This window comes from Heptranchias perlo, chromosome 3 (assembly GCF_035084215.1).
Source record: "Heptranchias perlo isolate sHepPer1 chromosome 3, sHepPer1.hap1, whole genome shotgun sequence".
Classification (NCBI taxonomy): Eukaryota; Metazoa; Chordata; class Chondrichthyes; order Hexanchiformes; family Hexanchidae; genus Heptranchias; species Heptranchias perlo.
In genome coordinates, this window is record NC_090327.1 from 117,625,297 (window position 1) to 117,649,387 (window position 24,091).

The 24,091-nt window shown below is 43.1% G+C and overlaps 1 protein-coding gene across 8 annotated transcripts in view; it reads right to left on the minus strand.

Annotated features, from left to right (window-relative positions):
• The window catches only part of col14a1a (collagen, type XIV, alpha 1a), a 244,686-nt gene that overhangs the window by 66,620 nt on the left and 153,975 nt on the right, over positions 1 to 24,091 (minus strand). For all 8 annotated transcript variants that reach the window (XR_010962201.1, XR_010962202.1, XM_067981666.1 and 5 more), the window contains exons 19-27: positions 23,000 to 23,142; positions 20,140 to 20,269; positions 19,463 to 19,585; positions 18,207 to 18,356; positions 17,050 to 17,166; positions 8,997 to 9,143; positions 4,801 to 4,875; positions 4,256 to 4,395; positions 1,209 to 1,332 (exon numbers count right to left, since the gene is read on the minus strand). Coding sequence is in view for 6 of the 8 variants with exons in the window: in XM_067981666.1 (XP_067837767.1) it covers positions 1,209 to 1,332; positions 4,256 to 4,395; positions 4,801 to 4,875; positions 8,997 to 9,143; positions 17,050 to 17,166; positions 18,207 to 18,356; positions 19,463 to 19,585; positions 20,140 to 20,269; positions 23,000 to 23,142 (1,149 nt within the window). In the remaining 2 variants the exon portion in view is untranslated. The remainder of the gene's footprint in view (positions 1 to 1,208; positions 1,333 to 4,255; positions 4,396 to 4,800; positions 4,876 to 8,996; positions 9,144 to 17,049; positions 17,167 to 18,206; positions 18,357 to 19,462; positions 19,586 to 20,139; positions 20,270 to 22,999; positions 23,143 to 24,091) is intronic.

Genomic DNA, 24,091 nt, shown 5'->3' on the forward strand with positions numbered 1-24,091 from the left:
GTACAATGTTTAAACATACTCTGCTGTAGTTCAATGTTTAAATAGACTCTGGTCGCTGTGGTGCGATGTTTAAATAAACTCTGTTTGCTGTAGTGCGATGTTTAAATAGACTCTGTTTGCTGCAGTACGCTGTTTAAATAGACTCTGTTTGCTGTGGTGCGATGTTTAAATAGACTCTGTTTGCTGTAGTGTGCTATTTAAATAGACTGTTTGCTGCAGTACGCTGTTTAAACAGACTGTTTGCTGCAGTACGCTGTTTAAATAGACTGTGTTTGCTGTGGTGCGCTGTTTAAATAGACTCTGTTTGCTGTAGTGTGCTATTTAAATAGACTCTGTTTGCTGTAGTGTGCTATTTAAATAGACTCTGTTTGCTGTAATGTGCTATTTAAATAGATTCGGTTTGCTGTAGTACAATGTTTAAACATACTCTGCTGTAGTTCAATGTTTAAATAGACTCTGGTCGCTGTGGTGCGATGTTTAAATAAACTCTGTTTGCTGTAGTGCGATGTTTAAATAGACTCTGTTTGCTGTAGTGTGCTATTTAAATAGACTGTTTGCTGCAGTACGCTGTTTAAACAGACTCTGTTTGCTGCAGTACGCTGTTTAAATAGACTGTGTTTGCTGTAGTGCGCTGTTTAAATAGACTGTGTTTGCTGTAGTGTGCTGTTTAAATAGACTCTGTTTGCTGTAGTGCGCTGTTTAAATAGACTCTGTTTGCTGTAGTGCGCTGTTTAAATAGACTGTTTGCTGTGGTGCGATGTTTAAACAGACTCTGTTTGCTGTAGTTTATGAGTAATTTAAAACCACAAATCCCACCTGGCCTCTAACTCATTGGCTAACAGAGCAGTGTCAATATTCACCCCGATATATAAATTTGTTATTGTACCATAGACTAAATTGTAGCTGAAAGCAATTAAGATTAACACCAGCAGAACGAAGGGAGAAGTTAAAAGATTTTGTTTTCTACAGAGAGGTTCATTAAAACATTAGCACAAGTGAGACAAGGATTATAACAGCATTTAAAAGGGAATAAGATAAATATTTGAAAAGGAAGATTATGAAAGGATATGGGGCAAAAGGTAGAGAAATGTGATTACAATAGTTAGATACAGTTTAAGAGTTAGCACTGGTACTGGTCTCATAAGCCAATTGGCCTCCTTCTGTGCTGTAATTTCTAAGATTCTGTGTTAAACACTATTTGTCCGTACCTGTCTTTGTATTTCCACCCTTGTACCTAATATGCTGGATAGCATTGAGGAGACTCTCTTTGTCCTTGTACGAGTTGAGTTGAAATTCTGTTCTGGGATCATCGCTGAACTGAACTATTGCAACCTGTTCCATTTCAAATAAGTATCATGTCAGTAAACCAATTCCACCTCACAAATTATTACAATCCAGTTTATATTTCTCTTTCTTCTGTCAATCTTCTCAAAGGTTTGACTATTTTAAGGGGGCAAATTCTCAAGTAAGTACCCTGTAAAAACCTGTAACCAAAACCCTTGTCAGGTCAATTCACACTTGACAAGAAGGGAAGATAATATTCAAATGGATTTCACTTTAAAAAATCTCACTAGCCCTGGGGGTGGTAGAACATGGGTTTATCTCTGTACATGGGTTTATCTCTGTACATGGGTTTATCTCTGTACATGGGTTTATCTCTGTGTCTATCAACGTCAATGGATCACCTGGAGCTAGGTGCAATCCAGAAGCCACAAGGTAGGAAGGAACAATCCTAGGTCTATCTGGGCTGCTCCCACACATGTACTGGCCTCTCAGCCATGAAATGGGTTGTGGTACATAGGGAATCTAAAGGGTGGGGCACAAATAAATTTACAGTAAATCTTCTTGCAAGTTGTGTTATAATATTGAAAGTGAATTTGAATAAAAAGCTATAGGGTTAATTTCACAAAATCGCAGAGTTTCACCTGCTAGGTCCCACATTGAACACACTCGACATGAATGCAAAATCATAGGCAGCACAGGCCTGCTTTCCTGATACCTGAAAGTGCAGGGGGTGGGGGTGGGGGGGAGGTTGGAGGAGGGGGGATATAGTGCATGGGGGAAAGGGGTGGGGCTTGTGCCAGAAGAACACTGGTTCAGCCACAACTGGAGTATTGTGTCCAGTTCTGGGCACCGCACTTTAGGAAAGATGTGAAGGTCTTAGAGAGGGTGCAGAAGAGATTTACTAGAATGATTCCAGGGATGAGGGACTTTAGTTACGTGCATAGGCTGGAGAAGCTGGGGTTGTTCTCCTTGGAACAGAGACGGTTGAGAGGAGATTTGATAGAGTTATTCAAAATAATGAAGGGTCTAGACAGAGTAGATAGAGAGAAAAAGTTCCCATTGACGGAAGGGTCAAGAACCAGAGGACACAGATTTAAGGTGATTGGCAAAAGAACCAAAGGTGACATGAGGAAAAACTTTTTTACACAGTGAGTGGTTAGGATCTGGAATGCACTGCCCGAGGGGGTGTTGGAGGCAGATTCAATCATGGCCCTCAAAAGGGAACTGGATAAGTACTTGAAACAAAAAAAATTGCAGGGCTACGGGGATAGGGCGGGGAAGTGGAACCAGCTGGATTGCTTGGATTGCTCTTGCACGGAGCTGGCATGGACTCGATGGGCCAAAAGGCCTTCTTACGTGCTGTAACCTTTCTACGATTCTATGATTTTAAGAACGATATGTACTGATAGAAGGAAACGCTGGTTCAGCTGGTGAATATTTTAAAAGAGCATTAGGGAGAGTCAATGTTGAATTTAAACATGCAAAACCCTTATATATTTCTCATAGTTTAGAGAAGGAAATTGTTGTCTGTGCTATTTAGTTTCAGGACAAACACCATCCTACAAATAACTGGTTATTGCATAGAATTACAGCACAGAAACAGGCCATTCGGCCCAACTGGTCCCTGCCGGTGTTTATGCTCCACACGAGCCTCCTCCCACCCCTACTTCATCTAACCATATCAGCATAACCTTCTATTCCCTTCTCCCTCGTATACTTATCCAGTTTCCCTTTAAATTAATAACTGGTTATTCTTCTCCTGGGCTCACAGTCTATCAATAGAGGTGCGTGTGGGATGTGTGCAGTCGGTCAGCAGAGAGTTATGTCTGATTTAGAAGAGCCACATGTGAGACTGGTGTGTTAGATGTCAGTGAGTTTTTAAAACCTTTATAAATCACCAGTTAGGCCTCAGCTGGAGTATTGTGCCCAATTCTGGGCACCACACTTTAGGAAAGATGTCAAGGACATGTAGAGGGTGCAGAGGAGATTTACTAGAATGGTACCAGGGATGAGGGACTTCAGTTACGTGGAGAGACTGGAGAAGCTGGAATTGTTCTTCTTAGAGCAGAGAAGGTTAAGGGGAGATTTAAAAGAGGTGTTCAAAATTAAGAAGGGTTTTGATAAAGTAAATAAGGAGAAACTGTTGCCAGTGGCAGGAGGGTCGGTAACCAGAGGACACAGACTTCAGGTAATTGGAAAAATAACCAGAGGGGAGATGAGGAGAATTTTTTTATGCGGCGCGTTGTTATGATCTGGGATGCACTGTCTGAAAGGGTGGGGGAAACAGATTCAATAATAACTTTCAAACGGGAATTGGATAAATACTTGAAAAGGAGAAATTTGGAGGGCTATGGGGAAAGAGCTGGGGAGTGGGACTAATTGGATACCACTTGTTTTCCTTCCCCTATTCCTACTTTCACAAAGCAAACTTAATAATAAGCATTGTGACAGAGTAGTAGGCAAAATCCTTTCCTTCAAGTTTACCAATAAGGAATTCAGGAGAAACTTCTTTACTGTGAGAGTGGTGAGAATGTGGAACTCGCTACCACGAGGAGTAGTTGAGGCAAATAGCAAAGACGCATTTAAGGGGAGGCTAGATAAATACATGAGGGAGAAAGGAATAGAAGGATATGCTGATAGGGTGAGATGAAGCAGGGTGGGAGGAGGCTCGTGTGGAGCATAAACACCAACATAGACTAGTTGGGCCGAATGGTCTGTTTCTGTGCTGTAAATTCTATCTAATTCTTTCAAAGAAACGGCACAGGCATGATGGGCTGAATGGCCTCCTTCTGTGCTGTATGATTCTATGATTCAATGATTTGAACCCAGATCTTGCTGTGGTGGAAGGCACATGACACAGAGGTGAAATGCACTCCTGATCATGTTCCTCCCAGTGGAAAGAGTCTGAGAGCAATGCAACGAAGCACTGATTCCGTTTGATTTCCTTCCCCCACCCCCAGTCGGTACTTACTTGAGTTCCCTCGGGGCCAATCTTGTCTAGAGCTCCGACCGTATTGTACAGAAACCCGATGATCTTGATGAAGTTCTCATCCCCAATACTCCACGATCCATCCACGAGGAATACTAGGTTAGCTTTGGCAGCTTTGCAAACTGGAGGAAGAAGAGCAATGGAAGTTTGTCAGAAATCAATGGAAGCAGATACTGGTGAGTATGGTTATTGAATTCCAAATCAATATGTAGTGATCAGACAATCAGACTGCTCTGTTTCCAATCATTTGACATATATCGGGAAAAGGAGCATTATAAACTATGGCAGTAATACTAGCATGGCAAATAACTAACACAACCAGTATAAATTTAATTTGTTAGAACAGTCGAGATGGATATTCCATACACAGTACATAGCATAAAATAAACGGCGATGCGTGAATAGCATGAAATAACCCCAACAGAATCGGTACTGATCTTCTCATGCAGCAAAGAAACACAAATCAATGGAATCAAACTTCCTGTTTTTTCCCCCAAAGGATATTAATTATAACAAGTCTGTCTTACCTTCCCGGGCAGGAGGGATCGTTGGAAGAGGGGCAGTTGTTGTCGGAGGGATTGGTGGCTCAGTCGGAACAGGAACTAAAGTAAAATAAAGGCACACTCCAGATAAAACTGCTTCCCCACACACACATAATACAACTACAAAACAATCTGGTGTGAGGTACACCCAGCAGGTATGTTATGGTAATAGGGGGTCAGCGTGGATTTATGGGAGGGAGGTCGTTCCCATAAAATCACCGACTTCCATTTATATAGCGCCTTTAACGTAGTAAAAGGTCCCAAGGTGCTTCACAGGAGCGATTATCAGACAATATTTGACACCGAACTACATAAGGAGATATTAGGACAGGCTTGGTCAAAGAGGTAGGTTTTAAGGAGCGTTTTTAAAGGAGGAGAGAGAGAGGTGGAGAGGTGGAGAGGTTTAGGGAGGGAATTCCAGAGCTTAGGACCTAGGAAGCTGAAGGCACGGCCGCCAATAGTGGGGTGAAGAAAGTGGGGGATGCTCAAGAGGCCGGAATTGGAGGAGCGCAGAGATCTCGGAGGGTTGTAGGGCTGGAGGAGGTTACAGAGATAGGGAGGGGCGAGGCCATGGAGGGATTTGAAAACAAGGATAAGAATTTTAAAATTGAGACGTTGCCAGACCGGGAGCCAATGCAGGTCAGCGAGCACAGGGGTGATGGGTGAACGGGAGTTAGGATATGAGCAGCGGTGTTTTGGATGAACTGAAGTTTACTGGAGTCCCTTGAGTCCTTGTTCACGATGAAAATTCTATGGATGTAAGGTATTTAGAGTTCAGCACAGCTTTTGCTACCTTGCCAAAACAGTAATTAGTCTGCAAGGGAGGATATCATGAAATAGGAGTCAAGCCTCTGAGGTGGGTCAAAGCAGATAAAGTTGAGGTGGATAAGCTCAGTGGAAACAAAGGGGGATTGTGCATGAAGCTGAGTTGACATGGCAACGTCTCATCAGTGGAATGGCATAAGAATCAGTGCCAGGACCATTACAGTTTACAGGTTTAAGTTTACAGATATCTCCAAAGTGTGTGTTGGTGGTGGGGGGAGTGGGAGGTGGAGGGAATGGGGGGGAGGAACCAGCAAACCAAACACAGAGGGATCTGGGTAGGTTGGAAAAGTGGACTGTTGCAGGACACATGCCACTTACTTTGGGCAGATGCAAGAACATGAGATCGTGGAAGGGAAGTAAACAGTGAGAACACAAAATAAATTGCTCTTGGCTACAGGACACAACACAGGAGTATTGGTGGCTGGCTCGCTGAAACCACGAGTGTGGCAGCAGCAACAGAAGTTAAAAGGATCGTGGGATGTATAAGCAGAGGGATGGAGCACTGATCCCAGGAAGTGATAATGAGTCTGTACGAGGCACCAGAACAGAGTAAAAAAAGAAAGAACTTGCATTCCCACAGTGCCGTTCACAACCTCAGAACGTCCCAAAGCACTTTACAGACAATGAAGTACTTTTTTTGAAGTGTTGCCATTGTTGTAACACAGCAGCCAATTTGTACACAGCAAGATCCCACAAACAGTAATGTGATAATGACCAGATAATCTGTTTTAGATGTTGGTTGAGGGATAAATATTGGCCAGGACACCAGGGAGAACTCCGCTGCTCTTCTTATAATAATGGCCAGGGGATCTTTTACATCCACCTGAGAGGGCAGACGGGGCCTCGGTTTAACGTTTCATCTGAAAGACGGCACCTCCAACAGTGCAGCACTCCCTCAGTACTGCACAGTACATATTTCACAATATTTGACTATGAAAGCCGCCAGATTTCCGTAAAAACCCAACTGGTTCATTTGTGTCCTTAAGGAGAGGGAGCCTGCCGTCCTTACTGGATCTGGCCTAGTTGTGACTTCAGCCCCACACTCTAACCCCAATTTTAACTTGAGGTGCAAATTGGAGGGTTGGGTCAAGCCCCCCATAATGTTGTCTCCATGAGGCCTGGGTCATTTTAACTCCAGAATCTGCAGAATCAGGCAGCCCGCCCACATGAGCCATACAACTTCTGGCGTGTTTCCCTGGCTGTACTTAAAGAGGAAAAGCACCTCTTAAAGTGACATTGCATCGCCCACTGGCATATTTGACTGAACACCTGTGGAAGATTGTTAGCTGCAAGAGGTGTGTCACAGGGCTGCTGCCACCACCAACCCCCCCCCCCCCCCCCCACCACCCCCCCCCCCCCCGCTTTTCTGATGCTTCCCTGGAGGTCCTAGTGGAGGAATTGAGGGCCAGGAGGGAGGTACTCCCTCCCGGCACTTGCTGGAGCATCTCCAAGGCCAGGATCAGGCAGGGCTGGACAGAGCTGACTGATCGGGTCAGTACCAGCAGTGTCAATCACCTCCATGACCTGGGTTCAACGTAGAAAGAGGTTTAATGACCTCACAAGAGCAGCAAGAGTGAGTGCACCTCTCCACCTCTCTCACCACCAGCAACTTACATTTATATAGCGCCTTTAACGTGGTCAAAAGTCCCAAGGCGCTTCACACAAAATTGGGTTATCAGACAAAATTTGACACCGAGCCACAAAAGGAGATATTAGGACAAGTGACCAAAAGCTTGGTCAAAGAAGTAGGTTTTAAGGAGCGTCTTAAAGGAGGAGAGAGAGGTAGAGGGGCGGAGAGGTTTAGGGAGGGAATTCCAGAGCTTAGGGTCTAGGCAGCTGAAGGCACGGCTGCTAATAGAGGAGCGATGGAAATCGGGGGTGCGGAAGAGGCCAGAATTGGAGGAGCGCAGAGATCTCGGAGGGTTGTAGGGCTGAAGGAGGTTACAGAGATAGAGAGGGTTGCAGGGCTGGATAGCTCACAATACTCCTCTCAACCTCTCATGGCTGAGTAACCCAAGCCACAGTATAGGTCCATGAGCAATAGTGGGATCCTCCTGTTCCTCCCCCCAAGTCTGAGCGTGGGGATGCTGAAGTCCATTGTAACGGCCCTGGCTGAGCTGATCTTACTCAGACTGGCTTGGTACATTTACTTCCCAAGTCATCTCTCATCGCTTCTCAATGATATCTTGATATCTTACTGAATCATGTTATCCTTGTAGAACCAAACTCTCATCCAATCTATCATCGGGTTTGAAGTATTTAATTTTACTAGTTTTATTGGACAGAAGAAAAACCAAACGGCCACAGTTTTTTTTGTCATATCAAACAAGACAACCTTATTTCATTACCTTAAATAAAAAAAAGTTGACAACAGGAAGAAATGTTGGGAGTAGAGAGATAAAGTTACCAGACTCTGATAGTAGTTGGTAGGAATAGAAGATATGAAGGCTGGCAAATATCATACCAAACCTTCCGTGATAACAACAGCAACAACAACAACAACAACTTGCATTTATATAGTGCCTTTAATGTAGTAAAACGTCCCAAAGCGCTTCACAGGAGCGATTATCAAACAAAATTTGACACCGAGTCGCATAAGGAGATATTAGGACAGGTGACCAAAAGCTTGGTCAAAGAGGTAGGTTTTAAGGAGCGTCTTAAAGGAGGAGACGAGGGGAGGTTTAGGGAGCGAATCCCACAACTTAGGGCCTAAGCTGAAGGCACGGCCGCCAATGGTGGAGCGATAAAAATCAGGGAACCGCAAGAGGCCAAAATTGGAGGAGTGCAGAGATCTCGGAGGGTTGTAGGGCTGGCGGAGGTTACAGAGATAGGGAGGGGCGAGGTCGTGGAGAGATTTGAAAACAAGGATGAGAATTTTAAAATCGAGGCATTGTTGGACCGGGAGCCAATGTAGGTCAGCGAGTACAGAGGTGATGGGTGAATGGGACTTGGTGCGAGTTAGGATACGGTGAGCAGAATTTTGGATGAGCTCAAGTTTACGGAGGGTGGAAGATGGGAGGCCGGCCAGGAGATTATGAAATAAGCCACTTTTACCGATGTTGTTACATCAGCTTTATAGAAATATAGGCTTTGTTGCGTGTTTATGATTGAATACAGCCTCTGCCATGCACATTCTTGCCCTGACAGTTATCTGACACAGAGTGCAGTTTACACATATGATAGTAAGTCACGGTGGATGATATCATGTAAAGCAACTTCCACGTTTAATAACTCAAGCTGAACAGAACACTGTAGTCTTTCAAAGCATGCATAGTAAAGTGTGAGGCAGTTTAAATTAAAACTAAAATGAATGTAGGGAGAACAGTGAATAAGTTGTAGATAAAGCGAGTACATACTTGTTGCCTCTAGTATGCTCACAGCAGGTCCTTCAATCTCCTGTAGCTGCGAATAGACACTGATTTTGTACTTGGTATCAGGAATGAGCTCATAAAAACAGTGCCTGGAAGTCCCTCCACCAACAACCACTTCCCCCTTCTTTCCATCTGAAATTTCCCAAAAGAAATAATCAGTTGATTAGGATGTTATTAGTCATGCCAATATAATCAAGGCGGGGGGGTCATTTCAGCCTGTCCCGCCCAGCGCAAACCTGTTGTGATGTGATCAGCCCACTCGTTTTATACTGACAGCAATCTCTAAGGTCAGGTAAAGATAACTGAAGAAACTCAAATTTGATGATACATCTCACTAATGCCACAAAACCCACATCTGTGCATATTTGGTCAATATGTGAATTCTTTGTTCTAAAGAGTGCAAGTGCTGGCCAAGGCGGTGTGGATTGGAAGCGATGTGGGCAGGGACAATACAGAACTCAGACAGACAGATGTCATTCAATCTTCAAATCAAAACTTGTTCTTTTCTTATACCCATATTTCTTACATTTTCCAGAACATTTTCGGCAAACTGTCCAATTAAAAAACAGAAAATGCTGGAAACACTCAGCTGGTCAGGCAGCATTTGTGGCGAGGGAGAGAAACAGTTAACGTTTCAGGTCGATAACCTTTTATCAGAACTGAAACAAGTTAAGAGATTTAAGCAGTTTTTAAGCAAGTAGAGCAAGTATACTTCTTATAAACTGTTAAATCTCTAATTTCTTCCAGTTCTGATAAAAGGTCTTCGACCTGAAACGTTAACTCTGTTTCTTTGTCCACAGATGCTGCCTGACTTGCTGAGTACTTCCAGCATTTTCTGTTTTTATTTCAGATTTCCAGCATCCAAAGTATTTTTGCTTTTGTCAAATTCGATTCGATGAGGAAATCTCATCTCCCAAGCAAGTCTGAATTGAACACCTTTTGATTCTATGAAATTAGTTATTTGAAACTCGATCTTTGAGACATTCCAGCCCCCTGGCAAATCAAAATACAGCTACTATAGAATGCTTTGTTGGTAGAAACTCTTTCTTGGAACAATGCCAAGCCATTTTTTTTTCTAAATGTTCACCCTACAAAAACCTTAAAAGAAAATCATGGAGAGACTTTTCTTTGGCAAAAGAGAAGGACAAAGTGGAATCCAATTTTTTTTTTTTGATTGTGTCAAAGGATTATACAGAACATGTGCAAACCATAAAGGGAACCGTCTGAGGTCTAACAAGTCTGTGGTAGGTCGGTTAAGTTGCATTCAACCGCAAGGTATAGTTACTTCTGGACACTGTTCTTTTGTTCTCGAGCTGTCTCTTGGCCTATAATTCCTTTACAATAGAAAGTCAACAGGAGCTCAACTTGTGAAATGTCGCCCGCTACCGATATTTTAAATTATCCATTTAGCCAAAGGTAGCTATCCTGTGTCTCAGCAAAAAATCAACTGCATGCGCGAATACTGGATAAAATAGAGTGCTATATGCAAGGGCAGTATAAATATTTCCGGTGGTGGTTATTAATATGCTGTTTTATACTATCACCTCCATGATTTTAGCATTAAGAATTAGACAAACCTAAGTGCTGAGCAGTTTAAACTACTTTAAACTCAGTTTTCCCATGTCAACTAATTAATGTCTAAACTTAAATGTATTTAAGTTCTGCTGTTACAAAAAGATGCAAAAGATGCTGAATTTCACCTATTCATAGTCAGTGAGCAGAAAATCTATCCCCACTTTTATATATTGCTGCATCAGCTATCTGAACATCTGGGTTGTGTTTAGTCCAAATTCCAGCTGAAGCAATGACTTACTTTGAACCACATAATAAAATACAAATAGATGAATCTATGGGGCGCATACAAGGAATTGGCTCCTACATATGTTCATTTTCTTTCATACATAATATAATTCTTTTACACACGCAAAACACTAATCCAAATCTATCTAAGCTAGAAATTATTGTTGGCAATATTGACAGATGAATGCTTAACATGACTCCTGCCTGCATGTTTATGTAACTCAGGCTTCCATTTGCATCCATTCGCATGCACTACCATAGAACCTTTCAGCCAGTTCATTCGAGACCATAACAACTCGCTGCATAAAAAAATGTCTCCTCATCTCCCCTTTGGTTCTTTTGCCAATTATCTTAAATCTGTGTCCTCTGGTCACCGACCCTACTGCCAGTGGAAGCAGGTTCTTCCTATTTACTCTATCAAAACCCCTCATAATTTTGAACGGCTCTATTAAATCTCCACTTAATCTTCTCTGTTCAAAGGAGAATAACCCCAGCTTCTCCAGTCTCTCCACATAAATGAAGTCCCTCATCCCTGGTACCATTCTAGTGAATCTCCTCTGCACCCTCTCTAAGGCCTTGACATCCTTCCTAAAGCATGATGCTCAGAATTGGACACAATACTCCAGCTGAGGCCTAACCAGTGACGTTTAAAGGTTTAGCTTAAATTAGTTTTTGTGACTGGAAGCCTGTGGCCAGTGGGGTACCACAGGGATCGGTGCTGGGTCCCTTGCTGTTTGTGGTCTACATTAATGACTTGGATATGAATGTAAAAGGTATGATCAGTAAGTTCGCTGATGATACAAAGATTGGTAGGGTGGTAAATAGCGAGGAGGATAGCCTCAGTCTGCAGGACGATATAGATGGGTTGGTCAGATGGGCGGAACAGTGGCAAATGGAATTTAACCCGGAAAAGTGCGAGGTGATGCACTTTGGAGGGACTAACAAGGCAAGGGAATACACAATGAATGGGAGGGCCCTAGGCAAGACACCGGGTCAGAGGGATCTTGGCGTGCAAGTTCACAGATCCCTGAAGGCGGCGGAACAGGTAGATAAGGTGGTAAAGAAGGCATATGGGATACTTGCCTTTATTAGCCGAGGCATAGAATATAAGAGCAAGGAGGTTATGATGGAGCTGTATAAAACACTGGTTAGGCCACAGCTGGAGTACTGTGTGCAGTTCTGGTCGCTACACTCCAGGAAGGATGTGATCGCTTTGGAGAGGGTGCAGAGGAGATTCACCAGGATGTTACCAGGGCTGGAGCGCTTCAGCTATGAAGAGAGACTGGGAAGATTGGGTTTGTTTTCCTTGGAGCAGAGGAGGCTGAGGGGGGACATGATTGAGGTGTACAAAATTATGAGGGGCACAGATAGGATGGATACTAAGGAGCTTTTTCCCTTCGTTGAGGGTTCTATAACAAGGGGACATAGATTCAAGGTAAAAGGCGGGAGGTTTAGAGGGGATTTGAGAAAGAACTTTTTCACCCAGAGGGTGGTTGGAGTCTGGAACTCACTGCCTGAAAGGGTTGTGGAGGCAGGAACCCTCACAACATTCAAGAAGCATTTGGATGAGCACTTGAAATGCCATAGCATACAAGGCTACGGACCAAATGCTGGAATATGGGATTAGAGTAGACAGGGCTGATGGCCGGCGCGGACACGATGGGCCGAAGGGCCTCTATCCGTGCTGTATAACTCTATGACTCTATACACTATGCCTCTTTTATAAAGCCAAAGATCCCGTTTGCTTTTTTATGAGCCTTTATCAATCTGTCCTGCCACCTTCAAAGGTTTGTATATGTAAACCCCCAGGTCTCTCTGATCCTGCACCCCCTTTATGACTACCAATCCACCTGAGGGTACTATTCCTATTTTCCTCCCTCTGACCCTCCCTGGATACCCCCCTCCTCTCTCTTGCTCCCCCCTCACCCAGCCAGGCCACCTTTTATCTCCTCTTTCTCCAACATCAAGCCCTATCTAAACTCTACTCCTGCCCATCATTGCTCCTCAGCCTACCTTCTCTCCTGCCACCAGCTCAAGTTCGAATCACAGACTAATGAATGAGCCCATGGATTTCCTCTGTGCCTCTCTCTGCCTTCTCAGATGGGCCCGCCTTGGCCTCCACTGTGCAACAGCAACCCCCAGCTGCCTATTCCCATAACACCATTGACCATCTCACCATCTCCTGGAGATTAACTGCACCGCTTCCAATCCTCATTGACTCACCGTTGCCAACACTGCACCACCAGGCCTCGTTGGTGGATCAATAACCACTATCTCCTCCATTTTTCTCCCCAGAATGTCCGATTAAGGTCCTTATTATATATAGTCGTATTGACATCCTGGCTCTGGCTGAATCAAGGGTCATGAGTGGTGACTCCTTCCCCCTTCCCCCTTACAGTAGCTACCTTACCTAGCTGCAAATTTTACCTTCTAACCCACAATAGCAACCATGTCAACAGCATTATTCTTATCTCCAGGTCAAACCTTGGCCTCTCTCCCAACTTTCTCCTCTTACAAGCACATCACTCTCTGCTTTCATTTAAAATGCTCATTATTTATCATCACTCCATACCGATTTCCTCCTTTAGATGTCCTCCCTTTTCTCTTCGCTTAGCATCTGTGTCAAATGTCTCATCATCCTCAGAAATATCAATGTTCACCTTAGACCCCTCCCACCCTTGCCCCATCTCCTCCAAACCCACTTCTCTTGCGTCCTCTCTCAATCTCACCCTTCATATAAACTCCTTGTTACAAATTCGGAACTGCTGTAGTTCCCTTCTCAGGTTCAGTGATGTCAATCACTCCAGTAAGCAGATTCTGCATCATACTTTTCTGGGAGTTAATTTACATATCTACTTGTATGATAGCATGACCCAGGAATGTAACAATAGCATCCTTGTGACCTTAATTGGATATTCGTGTCTTTCACAAGTGTGCTTCTTCTAACCTTCTCAGAGGCGCAGTAAGGTGAACATACATTTATAATCAGACACATTCAATTCAATCAGTAACATTTATTTTAATGCAATAATACAAAATAAAGAACACGCCATGCTTCCCCACATCAGTAGGTCACCTTATTTGAAGATGACTCCTAACTGTTCTTCTAGCATTTCTAACCTCTTAGTCTCGGAAAAGCTCTCATAGCTTTCCTATTGAAAGTGGCTTACAGCTTTCTGTTTCAAAAATCTAACTGACTGCCTATACTCTTCATCTCTTAGCTTTCTCTATTCATGGTCAAAGAGAGGTGTGGGGTATTTATCAATTACTGAGACAAGCTAACAAATTGTTTATTGTTTACAGTCTTAGGCCATCCAGCCCCTTGTGGCTGTTCCGCCATTCAATGCAATCATGCTGATCTGTGACCTAACTCCATATACCTGCCTTAGCCCCATATCCCTTAATACCTTTGGTTAACAAAAATCTCTCAATCTCAGGTTTAAAAATTAACAATTGAGCTAGCATCAACTGCCGTTTGCGGAAGAGAGTTCCAAACTTCTACCACCCTTTGCGTGTAGAAGTGTTTCCTAACTTCACTCCTGAAAGTCCTGGCTCTCATTTTTAGTCTATGCCCCTTAGTCCTAGACTCCCCAACCAGTGGAAATAGTTTCTCTCTATCTACCCTATCAGTTCCCCTTAATATCTTGAAAACTTCGATCAAATCATCCCTAAATCTTCTAAATTCCAGAATACAGCCCTAGTTTGTGTAATCTCTCCTCGTAATTTAGCCCTTGGAGTCCAGGTATCATTCTAGTAAATCTGCGCTGCACTCCCTCCAAGGCCAATATATCCTTCCTAAGGTGCGGTGCCCAGAACTGAACACAGTGCTCCAGGTGTGTTCTAACCAGGGTTTTGTATAGCTGTAGCATAACTTCTACCCCCTTGTATTCTAGTCCTCGAGATATAAAGGTCAGCATTCCATTAGCCTTTTTGATGACATTAGCCATGACATTTTAATGATCTATGTGCATGGACCACTAAGTCTCTTTGAACCTCCACTGTTTTGAGCTTTTCACCATTTAGAAAGTACTCTGATCTGTCCTTTTTAGGTCCAAAGTGGATGACCTCACACCTGCCTACATTGAAATCCATTTGCCACAGTTTTGCCCATTCACTTAATCTAGTAACCATCCCTGTAATTTCATGCTTCCATCTACACTGCTTACAATGCTGCCTATCTTTGTGTCATCGGCAAACTTGGATATGTGGCTCTCTATCCCATCATCTAAGTCATTAATAAATACAGTGAATAGTTGAGGCCCCAATACAGATCCCTGTGGGACACCACTAGTCACAACCTGCCAGTTTGAGTACCTGCCCTTATCCCTACTCTCTGTCTCCTGCCGCTCAGACAATTTCCTAACCAGGTCAATAACATGCCTTCAATTCCATGAGCTTCAACTTTAGCTGACAGTCCCTTATAAAGGACTTTATTTAATGCCTTCTAGAAATCCATATAAACAACATCCATAGACATTCCCCTGTCCACTACTTTAGTCTCCTCTTCAAAAAATTCAATCAGGTTCATCAGGCATGACCTACCCTTTACAAATCCATGCTGGCTCTCTCTGATCAGCTGAAAATTTTCAAGGTCAAAGTCACTCTATCCTTAATTATAGGCCTCTAGTAATTTCCCGACAACAGATGTTAGGCTAACTGGTCTATAATTCCCTGGTTTCCCTCTCTCACCTTTCTTAAACGGCGGAATGACGTGCAATTTTCCAATCTAAAGGAACAGTTTCTGAGTTGAGACAACTTTGGAAGATTATAGTTAGGGCTTCTGCAATATTCTCACCTACTTCCTTTAAAACCCTGGGATGGAAACCTTCTGGTCCTGGGGATTTGTCACTCTCTAGTGCCATTATTTTCTTCATTACTGTTAATTTGCTTACATTAATTATAGTGAGTCCCCGTCCCTGATTCAAAATTAGTTTCCTTGGGGTGTCCGGCATGCTATTCTCTTCCTCTACTGTAAATACTGATGCAAAGTAATTATTTAACATGCCCGCCATTTCCTTATTTTCATTTACAATATCACCATGATCAGTTTTTAAGGGGCCCACATTGCTCTTGACCACCATCTTTTTCTTAATATAATTGTAAAAATTTTTGTGTTTGATTTTGATATCCCTTGCAAATTTCTTTTCATACTCCCTTTTTGTAGCTCTTACTATCTGTTTTCTCACCCTTTGCTGTCATTTGTATCTCTCCCAGTCACCAGGATCTGTGCTTTTTTTGCATTTTTGTATGCTTTCTCTTTTAGATTTATATTGTCTCTTACCTCTTTTATCGTCCATGGCTGTTTTTTTTGGCAAGTGGAGCTCTTGCCCTTTAGGGATATAAACTTGTTCAGTAACACGTTAAATTCTTTTTTGAACACCTCCCAATGATCTTCTGTCGTTTTATCCATTAACAGATTTGCCCAGTTTACTATGGAGAGTCTCTGTCTCATCCCATTGAAGACGCCTTACCTAAATTTAAAATCTTAGTAGCTGTTACGGGTTTCTCCCTCTCAAACACAACGTTGAACTCGATCATATTATGATCGCTATTAGATAAATGTTCACGCACCGTTAAACTGTCTTTAAGAAAAACAACCTCCATTAGCATATTAACCACCTTTTGTCTAAACTTGTATGAATACACTTTGCTTTAAAAACCCAGCATCTAAAAATGGCAAAAGAACCAGGGGGGAGATGAGGAGAATTTTTTTTACGCAGCAAGTTGTTATGATCTGGAATGCACTGCCTGAAAGGGTGGTGGAAGCAGATTCAATAGTAACTTTCAAAAGGGAATTGGATAAATATTTGAAAAGGAAAATTTGCAGGGCTATGGGGAAAGAGCAGGAGGAGTGGGACTAATTGGATAGCTCTTTCAAAGAACCAGCACAGGCACGATGGGATGAATGGCCTCCTTCTATGCTGTAAGATGCTATGCTAAAAGTAATTCTTTTTCCAACTCCTTTCTGTGGAAAAATGGTTAAAAAATTCCCAAGTTGTGGCATTCCCTCATCTATATCCTTGGCTTCACCATCTTTTCTAATCTCTCGGTACTCCTGGTCTCAATCACCAACATGACAATGTCTGAACAATTCCTCATCTCCCTTACCGTCCACATCCTTGTACTTTCACCATCCATGATGGAAAGAACTCTCCCCTAAGTTTCTAGCGTGCGTACAGTAAATATATATTGTGCACTGTGGCAATCTAGTCCATGCAACTTTGCCACTTTGCCTTACCTCGGAGAGATTCGATAACTACTCTGTAGGTAGTGGCATGTCTATGCAGCTGCCAATGAGCACACATGCTAGTCATTCGAACTTGGTACGGGGTAAGATTTGTCACACCGAGGTATACTGCAGGAAAGAACAAGGAGAGTGTTAAGTGTTTACACAACTGGCTTCGCAGAAAGAAGAAACAACCTGCATTTATATCGCACCTTTCACAACCTCAGGACGTCCCAAGCGCTTTACAGCCAATGAAGTACTTTTTGAAGTGTAGTCGCTGTTGTAATGTAGGAAATGCAGCAGCCAGTGTGTGCACAGCAAGATCCCACAAACAGCAATGAAATAAATGACCAGATAATCTGTTTTAGTGATGTTGGTTGAGGGATAAATATTGCTAGGACACCGAGGAGAACTACCCTGATCTTCAAAATAGTGCCATGGGATCTTTTACATCCACCTGACAGGGCCTCAGTTTAACATCTCATCCAAAAGACAGCACCTCCAACAGTGCAGCACTCCATCAGTACTGCACTAGAAGTGTCAGTCTAGATTATGTGCTCAAGTCTCTGGAGTAGGGCTTGAATCCATGACCTTCAGACTCAGAGGTGAGAGTGTTACCCACTGAGCTACAGCTGACACCTTACAGAAACCTTCAGGAATTTCAGATGATGGAAGTAGCTGCAGCATGGAAAAGGTTAGAACTATTGCTTGGTTTATAAAATGTCAACATTTATCTTCTGCACTTGTAAATGTAGCAAGTGGCCGCCCCACTGATGTAGTTTCCAGAACGGCTCCAATGCAAAGTACATGTTGGTAGGACCAGAATTCATAAAGCAGTTGCTTACGTTTGGTGCTTTTATTAATAAATCTTTACTGATAGTTACAAAATGGAATCAGAAATATTGAACTTTAAATGGCAACATTTTCCACAACATCTAAAAGGGTGGTGGAAGTAGATTCAATAATAACTTTCAAAAGGGAATTGGATAAATACTTGAAGAGGAAAGATTTGCAGAGCTATGGGGAAAGGGCAGGGGAGTAGGACTAATTGGATAGCTCTTTCAAACAGCTGGCACAAGCACGCTGGGCCGAATGGCCTCCATTCCACATTAGCTTTATAAAAAGCAACGTAGTTTAGGGTAATGAGGCTAACAGAAAATAGCTCTTACGTGTTTTGGCTCTTCCTGTAAGTGCAGCACTAGAACCAGTGGAGTACGTTGCAAACACTTTGACGCTGTATTCAGTGCCACTGAGCAGGTTAAGAATTAGCATTGTATTCACATCATCTCCTACAAACGTCTCCAGAGCTGGACCTGGTGCTGAGATTACAACAAAAAAAAACAAAGGCGGAATCACATAGGTTAATGTTTCTCCTTGGTAATTTGCTTTTCCTCTTTCTGATATGCCAAATTTCAGTTCTGGATCTGATCTAAACATGTCAGAACAGTCACTATCCTCTTTCTAATATCAGTAACCATTATTCTCTTGTTAACCATCATTTCCTTCTTAATATTCTTCATTAGATGGATTAGAGCAGCTGAAACACATCAAGGACAGAAAAGGAACCAGGGAGATTGCAGGCGGGAATGTTTTCAGTAGAAAGCTATGGAAAACATGAATCAAAATTAGTAACTATCGTCAATGAAACCTACGGTGAATCTCACGACATTATCTCCATATCTGTTTATACTTCTCACAAATCAAACATTATTAACAACCACTCAACAAAAGCTACCATTTGTGTAACAAGAGCACACCGAAGTAATAGTACAGACATTTAGGGGGCAATTTTAACCTAACTGGCCAGACGGGAATCCTGCAGGATTGGGGGGAATGCTGGTTTTACGTCCTGTCCAATATTGACTTCAATGGATAGTAAAACCGGGCCGGGTGTAAAACCAGAGTTACACCCGATCCCTGTCAGTTTCCCGACAGGCAGGTTAGGTTAAAATTGCACCCTTAGGCTTTTGTAAAATAACAAAGACAAAAATGGAAAAGAAAGGCCTATATTGAAAACATGCTTTTTATTTTTCAAGATCTACAGTGCCTGCAAAACCGGTAACTGTTTTGATTCACTCCTGGATGCAGACAGTTCGAATATGTATTGATGTGCACCAGACAGATTGTCAGCAGTTCAGAATAGCAGGCAGTGGGGTGGCACAGAAATAGTGATAACTGGTAAATATATCCAGACTAACTGCTTTTTAACAAAATAAACTGGGGGTGACAGTGAAAGATCGGTATGCTGTATGTTACTGGACCTAGAGTAAAATACATTTGACATCTAAAGAGATGTACAGTGATTTGGTGACTAAAAATTATCAGTGCCTATCCTGCTGGGATGTAACTGTGAATGCTCAAGAGATTTTGTAATAGAAATAAATATTTGTACGAGTATCACTGAACAATAATGAAAATGAAATACCAGAGACAGACTGGTACACCACTCTGTAGCCCATAGTCGCTGATGGTGGGGGGTCCCATTTAACTCGGAAGCGATTGTACCATTCCTCAGAGATGTGCAGGCTCGTTGGTCCAGAGAGTGACACTACAAGGAAAAGTAATCGCGGTAACAAAATGTTACTTTTTTTAAAAATGCGCCCTCAAATTAATAAACTGTTTTAACTCCATATGTCTTGTCAGTCGTGGCTCAGTTGGTGGCACTCTCGCCTCTGAGCTAGCAGGTCGTGGGTTCATGATCCCACTCCAAAGACTTGAGCACAAAATCTAGGCTGACGCTCCCACTGCAGTACTGAGGGAGTGCTGCACTGTTGGAGGTGCCGTCTTTCATATGGGTCGTTAAACCAAGGCCCCGTGTGCCTTCTCAGGTGGACGTAAAAGATCCCATGGTGCTATTCCTGGCCAATTTTTATCCCTCAATCAACATCACTGGAACAGATTATTTGGTCTTTCTTTGTTTCCTTTCCCCAAATGGCACATGGAGCCCCAGGTATGGTAAGAAAGGCAGGTTATGAGCCCAGGCCCATACTCGGGTAAGGTTTCCTCATGGAATGATAAACCCATTTAGAAAGATTTAAATTTTTGTTGCACCATGAGTGACTGATATCATATAAAATGAGCACCAGTAGATACTTCACTTACATGTCTTGCCTGTGACAGCGAAAGTGTTGCCTTCTCCATCAGCATAGATAGGTGTCACAGAAATTCTATACAATGTGTCCGAGAGCAGAGGCTGGAGCAGGAGGTCATTCTGCCTTCCAGGAACCATCACCTGAGTAAAATGGACGGTCAGCCAATTCTGTCGGCGTACTGCACAGCACAACATACAGCAACAACAACTAGCATTTACATAGTGCCTTTAACATAGTAAAATATCCCAAGGCGCTTCACAGGAGAGTTATCAGAGAAGAAATTGTTGCCGAGCCACATAAGGAGATATTAGGACAGGTGACCAGAGGCTTGGTCAAAGAGGTAGGTTTTAAGCAGCATCTTAAAGGAGGAGAGAGAGGTAGAGAGGCGGAGAGGTTTAGGGAGGGAATTCCAGAACTTAGGGTCTAGGCAGCTGAAGGCACGGCCGCCAATGGTGAGGCAAAGGAAGTGGAGGATGCACAAGAGGCCAGAGTTGGAAGAACACAGAGATCGCGAAGCACTGTAGGGCTGGAGGAGATTACAGAGATTGGAGGGGGCAAGGTCGTGGAGGAATTTGAACACAAGGATGAGAATTTTAAAATCAAGGCATTGCCGGACTGGAAGCCAATGTAAGTCAACGAGTATGGTGGTGATGGGTGAAAGAGACTTTATGCAAGTTAGGATATGGGCAGCAGAGTTTTGGATGAGCTCAAGTTTATGCAGGGTGGAAGATGGGTGGTCGGCCAGAAGATCATTGGAATAGTCGGGTCTGGAGGTAACAAAAGCATGGATGAGGGTTTCAGCAGCAGATGAGCTGAGGTGGGGGTGGAGACAGGCGATATTCTGGAGGTGGAAGTAGACTGTCTTGGTGATGGAGAGGAAATGGGATCGGAAGATCAGCTCAGGGTCAAATAGGACGTCGAGGTTGCAAACAGTCTGGTTCAGTGGCCAGAGATGGAATCAGCGACGAGGGAACAGAGTTTGTGGCAGGGACCAAAGACAATGGCTTCTGTTTTCCCAATGTTTAATTGGGGGAAATTTTGGCTCATCCAGTACTTGATGTCAGACAAGCAGCATGACAAATCAGACACAGTGGAGGGGTTGAAGGAGATGGTGGTGAGGTAGAGCTGGGTACCATTGATGTACATGTAGAACCTGACGTTGTAGTTTTCGGATGATGTCGCCGAGGAGCAGCATGTAGATGAGAAATAGGAGGGGTCCAAGGAAATATCCTTGGGGACTCCAGAGGTAATGGTGTGGGAGTGGGAAGAGAAGCCATTTCAGGAGATTTTTTTTTATTCGTTCATGGCAAGGCCAGCATTTATTGCCCATCCCTAATTGCCCTTGAGAAGATGGTAGTGAGCCGCCTTCTTGAACCGCTGCAGTCCGTGTGGTGAAGGTTCTCCCACAGTGCTGTTAGGAAGGGAATTCCAGGATTTTGACCCAGCGACGATGAAGGAATAGCATTATATTTCCAAGTCGGAATGGTGTGTGACTTGGAGGGGAACATGCAGGTGGTGTTGTTCCCATGTGCCTGCTGCTCTTGTCCTTCTAAGTGGTAGAGGTCGCGGGTTTGGGAGGTGATGTCGAAGAAGCCTTGGCGAGTTGCTGCAGTGCATCCTGTGGATGGTACACACTGCAGCCACTGTGCGCTGGTGGTGAAGGGAGTGAATGTTTAGGGTGGTGGATGGGGTGCCAATCAAGCGGGCTGCTTTGTCCTGGATGGTGTTGAGCTTCTTGAGTGTTGTTGGAGCTGCACTCATCCAGGCAAGTGGAGAGTATTCCATCACACTCCTGACTTGTGCCTTGTAGATGGTGGAAATGCTTTGGGGAGTCAGGAGGTGAGTCACTCGCCGCACAATACCCAGCCTTTGACCTGCTCTTGTAGCCTCAGTATTTATGTGGCTGGTCCAGTTAAGTTTCTGGTCAATGGTGACCCCCAGGATGTTGATGATGGGGGATTTGGCGATGGTAATGCCATTGAATGTCAAGGGGAGGTGGTTAGACTCTCTCTTGTTGGAGATGGTCTGGCGCAAATGTTACTTGTCACTTGTCAGCCCAAGCCTGGATGTTGTCTGGCTACAATTGGATAGATACGCATGGAACCAGGTGAGATTTTAAAACCAAGCAGATGGATTATATTGCGTTTATTTATTAATTGTCTGCTAGCTCATATTAGTATAGCCACAGGTTAAAACAGCAGCATTAGCGATACGTGGGACCAAATATAGGGCTGGTATCTGACATGAAAGAAGGTTTGTGTTAGAAAAAAAATTCTCACATTTATTAGCCTGTTTTGCAGACAACTTAATTCTTTAGTAATTTTCTAAAGTATTAAAAGTTAATGACAATGCCAAAATTCAAGTATTTTCCAATCTCAGAAACTAAATTTCTTTTACACAGGAGTAAAAGTTCCATTAATAGTGTTGGAAAGAACTCAGTCAGTTGTCTCCACTAGTGAAGCTGAGAACGAAAACAATGGTGTTCTTTTGTCGTTTCATGTTCACAATCTGTCTTCAAACTAAAATGTTCAATTAAAATATACAACCAAATGTCAGCCTTTCCTGATAGTTACAACCTCTCAGTTCTGGTAACATCCCTATAAATCTACATAACTCTCATTGGATGGGTTTTGCCAGTTCTCAGGCAAGACAATAGGTGAAGCATGTGGAGACAATGAACAAAAGGCTGTTCTGTAGATAATCAATTAATACTTGACTTGGGCAGGGCAATAGATGGGAAGTTATCACTTAAATGTGCTGTCCCTAATTTTCATTCAGAATTTACCTTTCACTCAGCCTGGTATTCGTTAGGACATTCCCATAGTTCATTCCTAATAGAATATGTGAAAACTTATACAGACCATGCTTACCGCTTCTTCCGCACGGTCTCCTTTAAGAGATACATAGGACACTCTGTACTGTGTGACGTAGGAATCAGCATGGTCCCAAGACACTTGTAGGCTAAATGTGGTTTCATCATCCACAACCAGGCTCCTTATTCCAGATCGAATAACTAAAACAAAACAAATCAAAGCAAATTGTAAATCAGGGCTTTGGGTAATTATCTAATAATATTTTGCTGGACCATATGTACTTTCAGATCATTAATTTTTAAATTACATTTTTGCATAATTTAACAAATAACCACAAAAGGCAATTTGTAAATCACCAGAATAATTCTCATCTCACAGATTTTAATCTTCCTTTCCGTAGACGTTTACAAAAAAATCACTGCAATTCTTTGAGTCCTTCCTGCACAAAATCATCTACAATTAATACATTAGTTATTATTTCAACCCCTTTCCAAAATCTAGGGAGAGGAAAGTGAAGAGATGTGACCTGTTATCACTGCAATCCTCTAGAACCAAAGGCATCCGCAAGCCATGGCGACCTTGGTCAGCCCCAGTTGCATTTATAATGTGTAGCGGCATGGCCCTCTTTGGTTTAGAGAGGAGAAGCAGTTCCTGGAATGGACCAACACTCTGCAGTCTTGGTTCCTAATGCTAACTGGTCTTCCTAGCCTGGGCTTCCCAAGACCTCAGTATTGCTCTTTGAGAAAAAGTGACGAAGCCCATAGCATGTTGTCTTGGTATTCTTCAGTGGACTCAGTAACCCCCAAAAATGTTATCATTGGGGCACAGCTTGACACAATTGCTGTGAGGCACTAGCCCGCAGCTGACAGCCATTACACTACTGCTGCACAGAGCCTCTCAGTCCTGCAACAGCAGCTAGATTCCCCCCCCATACTTGGCTTGCGGGGTGGGGGGGTTGGGGGTAGGACAATTGAGGTCCTATACCTCAGCTTATCTTGTTCCAATTGAATAAGCTCTCTGCAACCATCAGGGACCTTGTACCAGGTCCAGTTTTACACTGAAGTTTAGCGTAGCAAATCCCTGTTTGTTATTTTCCTTTCTCACAGAAACGGAAAGTTAAACCTGCAGTTACTGAAATTACTATGGTTA